At 32.2% G+C, this 12,838-nt stretch overlaps 1 protein-coding gene across 3 annotated transcripts; it reads left to right on the plus strand.

The window, feature by feature from the left end:
* Positions 1 to 4,220: 4,220 nt before the first annotated feature.
* LOC114162614 (WAT1-related protein At1g70260-like) lies at positions 4,221 to 6,900 on the plus strand. Of its 3 annotated transcripts, none has more exons than XM_028046561.2 (7): positions 4,221 to 4,695; positions 4,802 to 4,864; positions 4,995 to 5,132; positions 5,770 to 6,010; positions 6,122 to 6,280; positions 6,378 to 6,468; positions 6,625 to 6,900. In XM_028046561.2, exons 1-7 carry the CDS (start codon positions 4,496 to 4,498, stop codon positions 6,630 to 6,632), a joined length of 900 nt encoding a protein of 299 aa, XP_027902362.1. In that variant the 5' UTR covers positions 4,221 to 4,495; the 3' UTR covers positions 6,633 to 6,900. The 3 variants fall into 3 exon arrangements, with proteins under 3 accessions (XP_027902362.1, XP_027902359.1, XP_027902360.1); XM_028046558.2 differs by having other exon boundaries at positions 4,227 to 4,695; positions 6,378 to 6,529; XM_028046559.2 differs by having other exon boundaries at positions 4,235 to 4,695; positions 4,995 to 5,111; positions 6,378 to 6,529.
* The last annotated feature ends 5,938 nt before the right edge of the window (positions 6,901 to 12,838 follow it).

Consider the following 12,838-nt stretch of genomic DNA (forward strand, 5'->3'; position numbering starts at 1 on the left):
CTCATAATATGAAATAAAAAAAATTAACAATAATATCATGTATTTGGTACTAAATTTCAATGAATAGAAATACTAAATTTTAAATATTATTAACACTAACATTGATAAATCTAATAATTTAATTATTTTACCATAAATTTAAATTTTCTGTAGTGAATTTATATTATTCTCTTAATATTTTAAATACCAACATTAATATATTATTAACTTACAAAATTTATACTTTTCAAATTTTCTAAACCCGAAATGAAAAAAGTAAAACCTAAATCAGAATTCGTTTCTGAAAAAGTCGAATTCCAACAAGTTTCAGAAAAACAGGTTCAAAATTCGATTACAGTCACAAATTCTCACCTTGTAAAAGAAAGTGCATTTCAGTAAGAAAAAATATAGGTTAACAAATTTTTTCTTTACACAAATTATTTATTTAGATAAAAAAAATATTATTTCACTATTTTATTTTGATTAAAAAAATAAAAAATGAATTATGAAAATTTTGTTTAATTTATAAAAAAAAATGTCAAAAAAGATAGTTTTCCTTTGGGTAAATAATGGATAATGATTCAATGACTACCGAAATTTGACTCCTATGTTATTCCCTGACGTGGAAAGTAATTTTTAATTTTTTTTTACTTGCAAAAGAGAGTGTGTCACGTGAGGGAAAGAGAAGTTAATTAATGTTAACTTTTTCAAACTGTGAAAGTGAATGGAAATGGCCAAAAGCGGTTTTGAAAAAAAATCATTTGCAGACCATTGAGAATGGTGTTGGAATCCTTCCAAACTTCACTGTGCCTACGAAATCTATATTTTCCTCCATGCGAAATCCACGGTGCTGGTCTTCTTCCTTGAAAAATCTCCACACTCCCTACAAAAGCCACAATCTTTGTTCCATTCCGTGAGAGAAGAGAAATGCAAAAAGGAAAACGAGTGGGAGAAGGCAAATACGGAAGACGAAGAATAGTCACAAGCATCGAAAAGAAGGGTCTGTCGCATAGGGTTAGGGAGAAGTGGTGAAGATGAAAGTGTGAGGAAGAAGACCCCATTTTTTCGAAATCCCCTTTGGAAGTTTTTTCGTTACCATTAAACCCTAAAGGAATGGTACAAGTTTAGCACCCTAACACCAGACCCCATTTGATATTGATGTGCAAAAAGTAATGGGTAGGTCACTATGTAATACATCAGGGGTCACTCACTAATGCAGTCACTATTATCATGTGTGTGAGGGGGGCACTTGTGGGCCAATTATTCCATAGGAATTTTTCTTATGAGTAAATATACCTTCCATACATGTTTTTTAGGTATTCCTAGATAGTATAAATGTTTTAGTTGTGGACTTCCTTACAATAGAGCAATGTGAAAAATGTTCAAGGTAGGTCACCACTTAATAAGTCAATGGTCACCAATAATTCCATGCAGAATTTATAATATATATATATATATATATATATATATATATATATATATATATATATATATATATATAAAGTTGGATTTCGTGGACCAATTATCTCACAACAATTTTTATTAGGTTCAATATACGTTGCAGACATGCTTTGAAGGTCATGTGAGTCACTGTGAATGATGTACAAGTTTAGCATCCTAACCACATACCCCATTTGATATTGATGTGCAAAAATTAATGGACAAGTCAACATGTAATACATCAAGGGTTAATGCAACCATTGTTATCATGTGTGTTAGGTGAGAGTTGTGGGTCAATTATTCCATACCAATTTCTATTAGGAGTAAATATGCCTTCCAGACATGTTATTGAGGTCTTCATAGACAACAAACATGTTTTAGTTGTCGACTTCCTTACAACAGAGCAGTGGTGAAACGAATGTGCAAAAGGTTCAAGGCAAGTCACCACTTAATAAGTCAGTGGTCACCAATTATTCCATGCAGAATTGATACATATATATAAGATGGATTTCATGGACCAATTATCTCACAATTTTTATTAGGTTTAATATACGTTGCAGACATGCTTTGAAGGTCATATGAGTCATTGTGAATGTTGTACAAGTTTAGCACCCTAACCACAGACCCCATTTGATATTGATGTGCAAAAAGTAATGGGTAGGTCACTACGTAATACATCAGGGATGACCAGTTAATACAACCAGTTATCACATGTGTTAGGTGGGAGTTGTGGGTCAATTATTCCACACGAATTTCTCTGAGGAGTAAATATACCTTCCATACATTTTATTGAGGTCTTCCTAGACAGTAAACATGTTTTAGTTGTGAACTTCCTTACAACAGAGCAATGGTGAAACAGGTGTGCAAAAAGTTCAAGGCAGGTCACCACTTAATAAGTTAGTGGTCATCAGTTATTCCATGCAGAATTGATACATATATATAAGCTGGATTTCGTGGACTAATTATCTCGCAACAATTTTTATTAGGTTCAATATACATTGCAGACATGCTTTGAAGGTCATGTGAGTCATTGTGAATGGTGTAGGAGTTTAGCACCCTAACTGCATACCCCATTTGATATTGATGTGCAAAAATTGATGGTCAAGTCACTAAGTAATACATCATGGGTGACTAGTTAATGCAACCACAATTATCACGTGTGTTAGGTGAGAGTTGTGGGTCAATTATTCCACACCAATTTCTCTTAGGAGTAAATATACCTTCCATACATGTTATTGAGGTCTTCCTAGACAGTAAACATGCTTTAGTTGTGGACTTCCTTACAATAGAGAAGTGGTGAAACTAATGTGCAAAACGTTCAAGGCAGGTCACCACTTAATAAGTTAGTGGTCACCAGTTATTCCATGCAGAATATATATATATATATATATATATATATATATATATATATATATATATATATATATATATATATATATATATATATATATATATATAATGTGTGTGTGTGAGTGAGAGAGAGAGAGAGAGCTAGATTTCGTGGACCAATTATCTCGCAACAATTTTTATTAGGTTCAATATTCGTTGTAGACATGCTTTGAATGTCATGTAGTCACTGTGAATGGTGTACAAGTTTAGTGTCGTAACCACATACCCCATTTGATATTGATGTGCAAAAAGTAATGGACAGGTCAACATGTAATACATCAGGGGTGACCAGTTAATGCAACCACTATTATCATGTGTGAGCTGGGGAGTTGTGGGCCAATTTTTCCACACCAATTTCTCTTATAAGTATATTTTAGTGACTGGAGTCAATTTTGGTGGAGCCTTTAGCGAGAATATAAATAAAAAAAAGAATCAAAATGGAACACAATATCCACCACACTACATCCTAGAGCCTCCTCTTTCTTGGCCTTCGAAAATCTGCACTTCTTCGTCTCATAATTGGAGCTGAAGAGGGAGATCTATTGTTGCGTTTGGATATTTTAGGAATAAAGAACAAAACTTTGAAGAAATCTTTGAGTTTCAGTGAATTTCGTAGGTACGATGGAGTTTGGAAGGATTCCAACACCATTCTCAATGATTTGCGAATGGGTTTTTTCCAAAACCGCTTTTGGCCATTTTGTTTCACTTTCACGGCTTGAAAAAGTTAACATTAATTAACTTCTATTTCCCTCACGTGACACACTCTCTTTTGCAAGTAAAAAAAAATTAAAAATTACTTTCCACGTCAGGGAGTAACATAGTAGTCAAATTTTAGTGGTCATTTAATCATTATCCGTAAATAATATTGAGGTGGTGCCTGACTCATACGAGGTACAGGTCCCACAAACTTGACAACACTGCAAAGATTCACAAAAAAATATTCCACAGAATAATATTTTATTCAGATTCTAATTGAATCTTTCTTCATTACACGCAAATGGTAGTATACATCAGCGTCAGCATTAAATATCATCTTGTGGTAGGGCCACAAGAAATGTCCGCCACTAATGCATTCCCAACCATACTATAAACTTTCCTCTTATTGGCCCCATTTATTTATGCATTATACCATGGTTAATTAACTCCATAAGATCAACTACTCTAAGCCAAAGAGTGACACATATTAAACTGTTTTTTTTACCCTTGGTTTAACATTAATGATGCCAAACCAAGACCAAAAAGAAAAGAGGACAAATTAACAGAGAACAAGTGCGTAAGATCCACCAAGAAGAAAATAACTCAATCATTAAAAACTCCTTCACACGTCATCTTTGGTCCCTTGTTTAAGAATTTGGGACACTCGAGTTGCAACTTCACCTCCAAAGTACCTTCCCCTTTTTCTCAAGGGTTGCAACTTGCAAGGTCCCATCTCTTTTCTTCCACCATTGTTTCTTATAATAGAAGCACTAACAAGTTTCTCCACACACACAGGGTAAGTGGCTTTCTTGGTGCTTCTTCAAGCTCCTACTTGGAGCGCACACAGACCAAGACAAGTTCCATACCAGATACTCAAAAAGTTCCCCCCTCTAGCTGTAATTAAATACATAAGAAACAAAGTTCTAGTTTCTATTTATACCACCATTAACATATATATTATCCTGACGGAGAACACAAGAAGGACAATTCAATGGAGGCTAAGAACAAGATGTCTGAGGTGCTGCCGTTCATAATCATGGTGGTTATGGAAGGTTGGACCATAGGGCTCACCATTTTTGCAAAAACTGCAATAACTAATGGAATGAGCCCATTTGTGTTCATAGTTTATACCAATGCTTTGGCCACTATACTACTGTTCCCTTCTTCCTTTTTATCACACCAAGAGGACAGGTCCTTCTCTTCCTCCTTCCCTTCTCCTTGTGTTGCTAGCTAGTGAAGTTTCTTGCATGGAGGTTTTGTTTTGGTTCTGATCTTCAGTATTCTCTCTTCTGCACAGAAAGCAGCGCCAAACTTTTACTTTCTCTTTGTTCATGCGATTCTTGTTCATCGGTTTAATAGGGTACATACACATAAACATTCTCTCTCTCTTTCTTGTTAACCTACTTGTGGTCTTTGAATGGTTGTAACAATTGCTGAAGATAAGTAGTATTCATATTTGTAACATTTGATTACATTAATGGATTTTGCAGGGTAACCATGACTCAGGCCTTTTTATTTCTGGGTCTAAGCTATAGTTCGCCAATACTTGTGTGTGCCATGAGCCACTTGTTCCCAACGTTTAATTTTCTGCTCTCTCTCATTCTCAGGTTCCACATCATCAAAACTCAGTAATTTGCTTGTCTATTCATTTTTGCCATTGTGTCCATTTTCCATCTATTGTAATGTATCCAAATATTTCGAGAGAGTGAAGGTGAAACTAAATATGCTTTAAGCTAAATCGGAATTGTTATCGATCTTTCATTTCTGATCCCTGTTTTGCATAATTATTCTTTCAATTTTAGTTCACAAAATTGAAAAAAATAAAATAATAATATATCATTTTTACCGTATTCTTAATTCTAAGAATGTTTTATTTCTTTTTATTGCAGTTTGATTGAACCCTTAAATTTATCATATTCATTTAAGATGCAACCATGATTTGATTAATTAATTAAAGTAAAAAAAAAAAAAAAAAGGTGTACAAAATTGAGAATTGAAATAAAATTGTAAAGTTTTAGATTCTGAAAACTAAAATTATAGACAAAATAAAAATACCAAAATGGTAAACTTAAAATAAAGAGCACTTAAATTAATTATATTAAAAAACTGATATCTGAGTGAGTGTATGTAAACAATATTATCTAATCTTTAAGATTGTGCTTTAAGATATTATTAGTTGAAAATATAAACAAAATAAAACTAAAATTGTGAATTATTTTTCAAGAGTTAGCTATAGATGTAATAAGTTTATACTGTTTATTTCAGGAAGACAGAGTTGAATCTGAGAAGCCCTGGTATCCAAGTCCAAGTGATTGGTGTGTTGGTATCAATAATGGGAGCAGTGGTAGTTGAATTCTACAAGGGACCACTCGTAAGACCTTCTTCTCACCACCTTCGACAAACTAAGCAACTTCTTCTCTTCTCCTCAACACCAGAATTTTGGCTTCTTGGTGGCGCTTTGCTTGCTGCAGCTTCCTTCTCCCTTTCGATTTCCAACTTCATCCAGGTATACTCCTTTTAATGTTTTTTTCTTTTTCCTTCTATTCTTAAAATCATGTTTTCCCTCTGATGAAAATTGTGGTGATTAAAGTTTATTTCTTTTCTTTCCACCTATTAGAAAGAAACTCTAGAGCAATATCCGGAACCAATGAAGATGGTTTCTTATTCTAGCTTAATTGGAATGATCCTCTGTGCAATAGTATCGTGTATCATTGAGAGGGACATAAATGCTTGGAAGATAAAACGTAATAAGGACCTTATTCTCATTGTTCTAACTGTGAGTATCGACACATATATATTGAATATCATTTTGATATGCAGAATTAATAACAGCAAAACATAATTATGTGCTGCTGATGAGAAATATTTAACAGGCACTAGTAGGAGGTGTGATTCGTCCAAATATTCAAGTATGGTTAACTCGCACGAAGGGTCCACTTTATGTGCCACTTTTCAAGCCCTTTGGTATTGCATTTGCCACTACTTTTGCAGTTTGCTTCTTTTCTAACAGCCTTCATTATGGAAGGTATTTGGACTAAAATCGAATTCATGCCCAGATGCATATTTTTATACAATATAAAAATTTTGGTTCCTAATTTTTAAAAAAATAAAATTGTGCAGTGTTATAGGAACAACTATACTTGGAATGGGGTATTATACAGTAATATATGGACAAGTGAAAGGAAACGAGGAAGAGACAAACTGTGACGATAGCTCAGAATCCTTGGACAAGAAGATACCTCTTCTGCCAGAAAAGATGGAAGTGTGACCAAAATTTTGAAAGATTCTAACTGTATATAAATCATGAAACATGTAAATACCATAAAAACAAGGTGATTAAAATCATTGCATTTTCGTTGTAAAATATCCGTGAATATAAAACACAGTGTACATGTATCTCGATGTATGAGTTTTGGAATGATAAAATTTGATGATATAGTTATATAAAAGAAGTCATCAAATCAGGCTAATACTTAAAAAATGGAAATTCATATTTTGATTACTAAATTTTAATAATTTTTTTATAATTTTAAATATTTTCTTTTTAAGTGATTTTTTTTTATTTTCAATATTCAAAAATTATTTAAAAGATCACCTCTCATGTTATAAAACAAAGTTTTTAAAATTTAATAATTAAATTATCATTTTTCTTAAAAGCAAGTGTACAAAGAAGAAGGAAAGTTCATATCATGTCAGTAGAAGTTTTGCATGTACTGATATAATTGTGATGGACTTTCTTTTGATCGAAAAAGACAATCAAAATTATCTTTTCCACGAAAAATTTAAACAAACTGGAAAAATATGAATTAAACTGAGTGATATTTTATAAAATCAAAAGCTAAAGTAAAAGTTTCCTAAATCAGTATAAGTTGCTGTCAGTGTAACGGTACATGTCAGTATTAACAAATTTACAATTACAATTCATTCATAAATGTTTTATAACATGTTTTTTAAGATAATTAAACAAAAAATAGTCTACATTTAACAAGTTGCTGCTTACTTAACTCTCAACAAAATGTTTGTTTTATTTAAGAATGAAACGAAATTGCAACTTTTTAATGGAAATTGCGGTTGAAAAGCTAAGTTTTCTCAAATTAATAACAAATAAAAGTTGTCTGCTGTTATTCCTACGAAAAAAATCAGTTCTACACAATCAGACGAATCACACGAAAAACAAATCAGACGAAAAATTTAGTGAAACGATATTTTTAATACATTTTATTATGGATAAATTTTGTCAATTAAATTGTTGAATCATAATGATTGTATACATATAAAGTTGTTGGATAATGATTGCTTGATTGAATATTACTTGTATTCAAAGCGGTGCATCATAAATTTGAATAAAGTAGAATTCTAAAACATCGATTAAATTTTAATTGCGTAAAATTTAGAAATTGAAAACTTTTCATAAAAATAATTTAGCAGTTAAGTTAATAGATTTACACAAAATATAATTAAAAATTAATTTAGTGACCAACTTTTTAATTAGAAACTAATTAAGAAATATTTTTTTAGTAATAAAACTTTAATAGTAACTAATTTAGAAATCAATCCATTTTAAAAATTATTTTAGATGAATTATAATTTTTTTGAAATCCATTTTAAAAATTATTTTAGATGAATTATAATTTTTTTGAAATTATTTTAGTTATCGATAATTTTTTATTTATAAATTATATCTAATTTGATAGTTATAATGATTAATAATTATTTTTGGTACTAGCTAAGGATTTTGTAGTATTACTTGTTGTAAAAAGTTAGAAAGAAACAAATTAGGTATCAAAATAAATACATTTCAAGCTTTTATTTTGATAGACTTTAAATTAGTTTAATTATTAAAATCTTATTTTAATTATAATTTTTAAAATATCTCATTGTATAATATGTTGACCGGATACCAGAAATTTATTAGAGTTTAATCGAATAAAAGCAACTTTAGTCGATATATTATTTAAAGATAGAAATGAGACAAAAATGAAGTAGGCTGAAAAGAAATAAGAGTGAGAAAAATGATAGAAAGTTTGTGGCTTTTAAATTGAAAGAAAGAAGAATAAAAGAAATAAAAGGCTTAAGAAAATGGTAGTTTATACTTTACTAGTTTGGTTTCACAGAAAATTGAAGAGAAAAATAACTTATTTTTTATAAAGACACATTCACTGATGCATGTGATGTTATGAGATAGAAAATAAATAACAAAATTAGCATTGAAAGATTGAGTAGGTTCACACAAATAAACAAGCTCTCATTCCTTCCCTGCTTCCAACAAAAAGAAGAGATATTTAATAGATCCCACAGGAATATTTTCATTTATTCTCTACTTCTCTCCTTAAAGAAATAAAATTATGTTTATCTCCCTCCCTTCTTAAATTTAATTCAATCAAACAAACACAAAAATAATGAAACTTTTAATATATTTTCATTTTAAAATTAAATTTTAGCATTGTTAAAATCTAACTTTTAATTTTAATTTTTTAAATATCATAGCAATAAATATTAATATTTTCAATAATTGAAATCTTATTTGTATATTTTTTATAATAATAAAACTTTAATTAATAATAATTAAGGTCTACTTTTTATTTTATAAATTTTATTTGAATTTAAAAACAAATTCTTCTCTAGTTTTCAACTTTTTGGGTTTTCCCAATTGGTTACTTCATTTGAATTTAATAATAATTTTTTTTTACTTCCCAATTCTTCTCTAGTTTTCATTTTTTGCATCGCAGATTCATCTTTTCGAAATATATTTATTTTATATGTTTCTGAACGTGTATTTCGAAATGTAGTTTTAGATTCCAAAATATGTTTAGAAATATACATAACAATAATTTTTTTTTAAATATATTTTGAGTTGTATAATTCAAAAATATTTTTAGGTTGAAAATATGTTTTAAAATGAACATTCTAAAATACATTTTTTTAAAAATAAGATGCCGAAATATCTTTATCTTTTTATTATAATTTTAATGAATAAATTTAGATTTATGAATTTTTTGAGGGTGAAGAAAAAAAAGAAGATACTTGCAAAAACAGCCCTTTATATAAACAAAAAGACAAAAAGGTTTTTGTCTAAATATATTAGATCAAATAAATTAAGTTACTTAAAATGATTAAAATATTAAAAATTAGTTTAAATAGATAAAAGAAATGCAAGAATATTCAATTTAATATTTCAAAATTAAAAATTGTAAAGGACAAAAATAAAAAAAATTAAATATGTTGTTGACCTTAACTTTAAGTAAAAATTGTAATTAATTAATTTTTGAAACTTTGGTCTAATTTAATTCCCAATTCTAAAAATGTGTGGATTTAGTTCACTAAACCAAATTTCGTTAAGTTAACATTGAAGAATCTCATATAATTATAAAGTTGAAAAACTAAACTGAACCAAAATTTAAAAATAAAATAATTTCGATTTTTACTAAAAATTAAGAGTTAAAAATATATTTAACTTAATTCAAAATATATAAACAAAAGAATGAGATAAAAATAATTATATATATATATATAAAATTATTTTATATATATGCATACAAAATAGGATATATATATATATATATATATATATATATATATATATATATATATATATATATATATATATATATATATATATATATATATATATATATATATATATATATATATATATATATATATATATATATATATATATATATCCATTTCGAATTACTCAACCCAAGCATAAGAATTATTTTTGTCATCCTAGTACTTCTCGGTGTTAGTCCCACTTTCATTTTGAGTTATAATTTGACGTCAAAATCTATCAGAAATTTCTATCCTGTGGTATTTAAGATGTTGTAATATATGCTGAATTCTTATCGATGAAAAAGGTTATAATAACTTAATTTAATTGAGATAAAACTACGAGGTGTTACTTCTCTGCCTAGGAAAATATTAAATATATGCACTTATTATTTTTCTCTTTCTTTATTCTCTATCTATCACATTATTTTTATCTTTTATCTTGTGTTATTGTAATGTCTCATTTAATTATTAAGCGAAATTAAAAGAAAACGTCACACAATACAAGTACAAAAACGTAGTCCTGGGGTCTTTAACACCACCCCGACAAAACTCAGGCACACCACGATGCCAAAGGAAAGCTGAATACGAAAACAACATAGAGTGTAGCGTAGAAATACAGAAAGAGATACATGGGCCATGACCCTAAATAAAACACAAGGAAAACTCCAGCCCAGATGGCTAAGCAGCGGAATCTCCATTCGCTTGTTGACCAAGAGAACCTCGCCCATCTGCTCCCATCAACCGAGTCGATGATCATCGCAAGAAAGAAGAACCACATACAAGGCAACCATACAACAAACAGGGTAAGCTAGAACCAACACATTCTTATCATACAGTCAATTACATTATTATCATTCCACATCCATATAGCAATCAAGCATGTCATGACTCTTCATTCGATACACTACGACTCGACTCGACTCATCCGGATATGTATAACTTAGTCGGATTCAGCGGATGCTTGCACTTGTGGTGGATACCCCTGCTCGAACCTGAGCTGCTCACCCCCGAGCTATGTGTTACAAATGTCACGATGAAACAATTCTCCCTCACCACAAGGTTAGTCCTTAATGAATTTCAGGCCTCCTACTACTCTCACCACAGGGGTCAGTCCGCTCTAAGTGAGACTAACTGGCCCCTTAGAGTGTCAGGATACAGTCCTTACCTTGAATCCTTACTTAGTTATACAGATGGGGCACCACCATAGACACCCACTAACAGGGGCCATGGGATTACGTCCCGACCACTGAAGCGCAACCCCGGAGGTCTCGCCTAGAGACCCCAAGGAATTTACACGCTGACACGGACCAACATTCATAACTCAGCACTACTAGAATATTAAAAGCATGTTTACAATTCCATACCCATCCATGAGATTTATTCCTCATACGCATCACATTTGAGCCCATACCACTGATCATCACCATCCCATGAGTCTAGGATCTCATCTCATGTCAATACCATGTTCCTTAGATTTCAAACCACACATTCATTTTGCATGCTAAGTCTCATACCAACTCTTCATCCACAATTCACGAATCATGTCAAAAATATACTTCATGCTCCATTATATACAGATCATTCCTCATACAATCATACTCAACCAAAACAGATCATTCAGGGACCAATAGACATTCAAACACAGCACAGTCTCGCCCAGCACCTCGCTCAGGCTGAGGGGTCTCGCTCAGGCGAGCCTCCCCCTCGCCTAGGCGAGAGCAAAAAAACAAGTGTGTGGGCAACGCGGGATCTCGCTTAAGCGAGATCCCTCTCGCCTGGGCGAGTTGCCTGCTCGCTCAAAAGATGAGCGAGCCGCCTGGGCGACTTTTCGCGCAGGAGCTCTAGGTGAGCTCCCTGTTTCATCTCGCTTAGGCGAGACTGACTCGCCTGGGCGAGATTAACAGGTCTCGCCACTGTTTTTCACTGCACAGCCATGTTTTTCCAACCGAACAACACATACAAAGCATTTCACACGTCAAAACGACAGATCCAACCATACAATTCAACAACCAACACAAAAACAGTTCTAAAAGAGTCAAAACTAGAACCCTAACTTCCCGTACCTGGAAGAGGGTTAACGGAGCTTCAACACGGGACCTCGGAACGCACTAACCCAAGGATGACTCGCAGAACTGGCAGGACAGCGAAAAGGAATCAAGGAAACTGAGTCAACAGAGGCTTGTTAACTGGAAATATGAAACAAGGTAGCGAAATGGGAATCAGTACGGCTGGGGAAGACACTTACATGGAGTGGAAGCCCCTTTAGCTTACGTGACAGTCGAACGGAACCCTAGCGGAAGTGAAAGACGGCTGCAGTTCAAGGCAAGGGCAAACTCTCTGAAAATGGTAGAATACATTAGGTTTAGGGCATACCTAAGGTCTTATACTGTGGGCCGGCCTTTAGGCCCAATACTGTAGGGCAACCCACTAACTTTTAGGGCTGAGAAAAGAAATGGGCCTTACATTCCCCCCAACAAGAAAATTTTCGACCTCGAAAATAAAGACTCACCAGGTAAACAGATGTGGATGTGATTTTCTCATGTCCTCCTCTAACTCCCAAGTCGAATCACCCGTCCTCCGATCCCAGATGACTTTAACAAGGCTAACGGTCTTTCCACGACATTCCTCAACCTTGCTATCCTCAAGAGCTATGGGTGGTACTTCTACTGTGAGATCTTCCCTGATCTGTATATCCTCAGCTTCCAACACATGAGCCGGGTCGAATACATACTTCCTCAGCTGTGACACATGAAACACTGGATGAAGGTTCGCCAACTGTGGA

This window comes from Vigna unguiculata, chromosome 9 (genome assembly GCF_037176805.1).
Source record: "Vigna unguiculata cultivar grain cowpea cultivar isolate G323 ecotype 2 chromosome 9, ASM3717680v1, whole genome shotgun sequence".
In the NCBI taxonomy this organism is placed as follows: Eukaryota; Viridiplantae; Streptophyta; class Magnoliopsida; order Fabales; family Fabaceae; genus Vigna; species Vigna unguiculata.

What these genes read in the sequence shown, in the direction of transcription:
- LOC114162614 (XM_028046558.2), top strand. Translation starts at nt 4,496, where the DNA reads ATGGAGGCTAAGAACAAGATGTCTGAGGTGCTGCCGTTCATAATCATG. An exon ending in TTCCACATCATCAAAACTCA is followed by an intron (nt 5,133 to 5,769) that starts GTAATTTGCTTG and finishes TGTTTATTTCAG; the next exon opens with GAAGACAGAGTTGAATCTGA. An exon ending in CGATTTCCAACTTCATCCAG is followed by an intron (nt 6,011 to 6,121) that starts GTATACTCCTTT and finishes TCCACCTATTAG; the next exon opens with AAAGAAACTCTAGAGCAATA.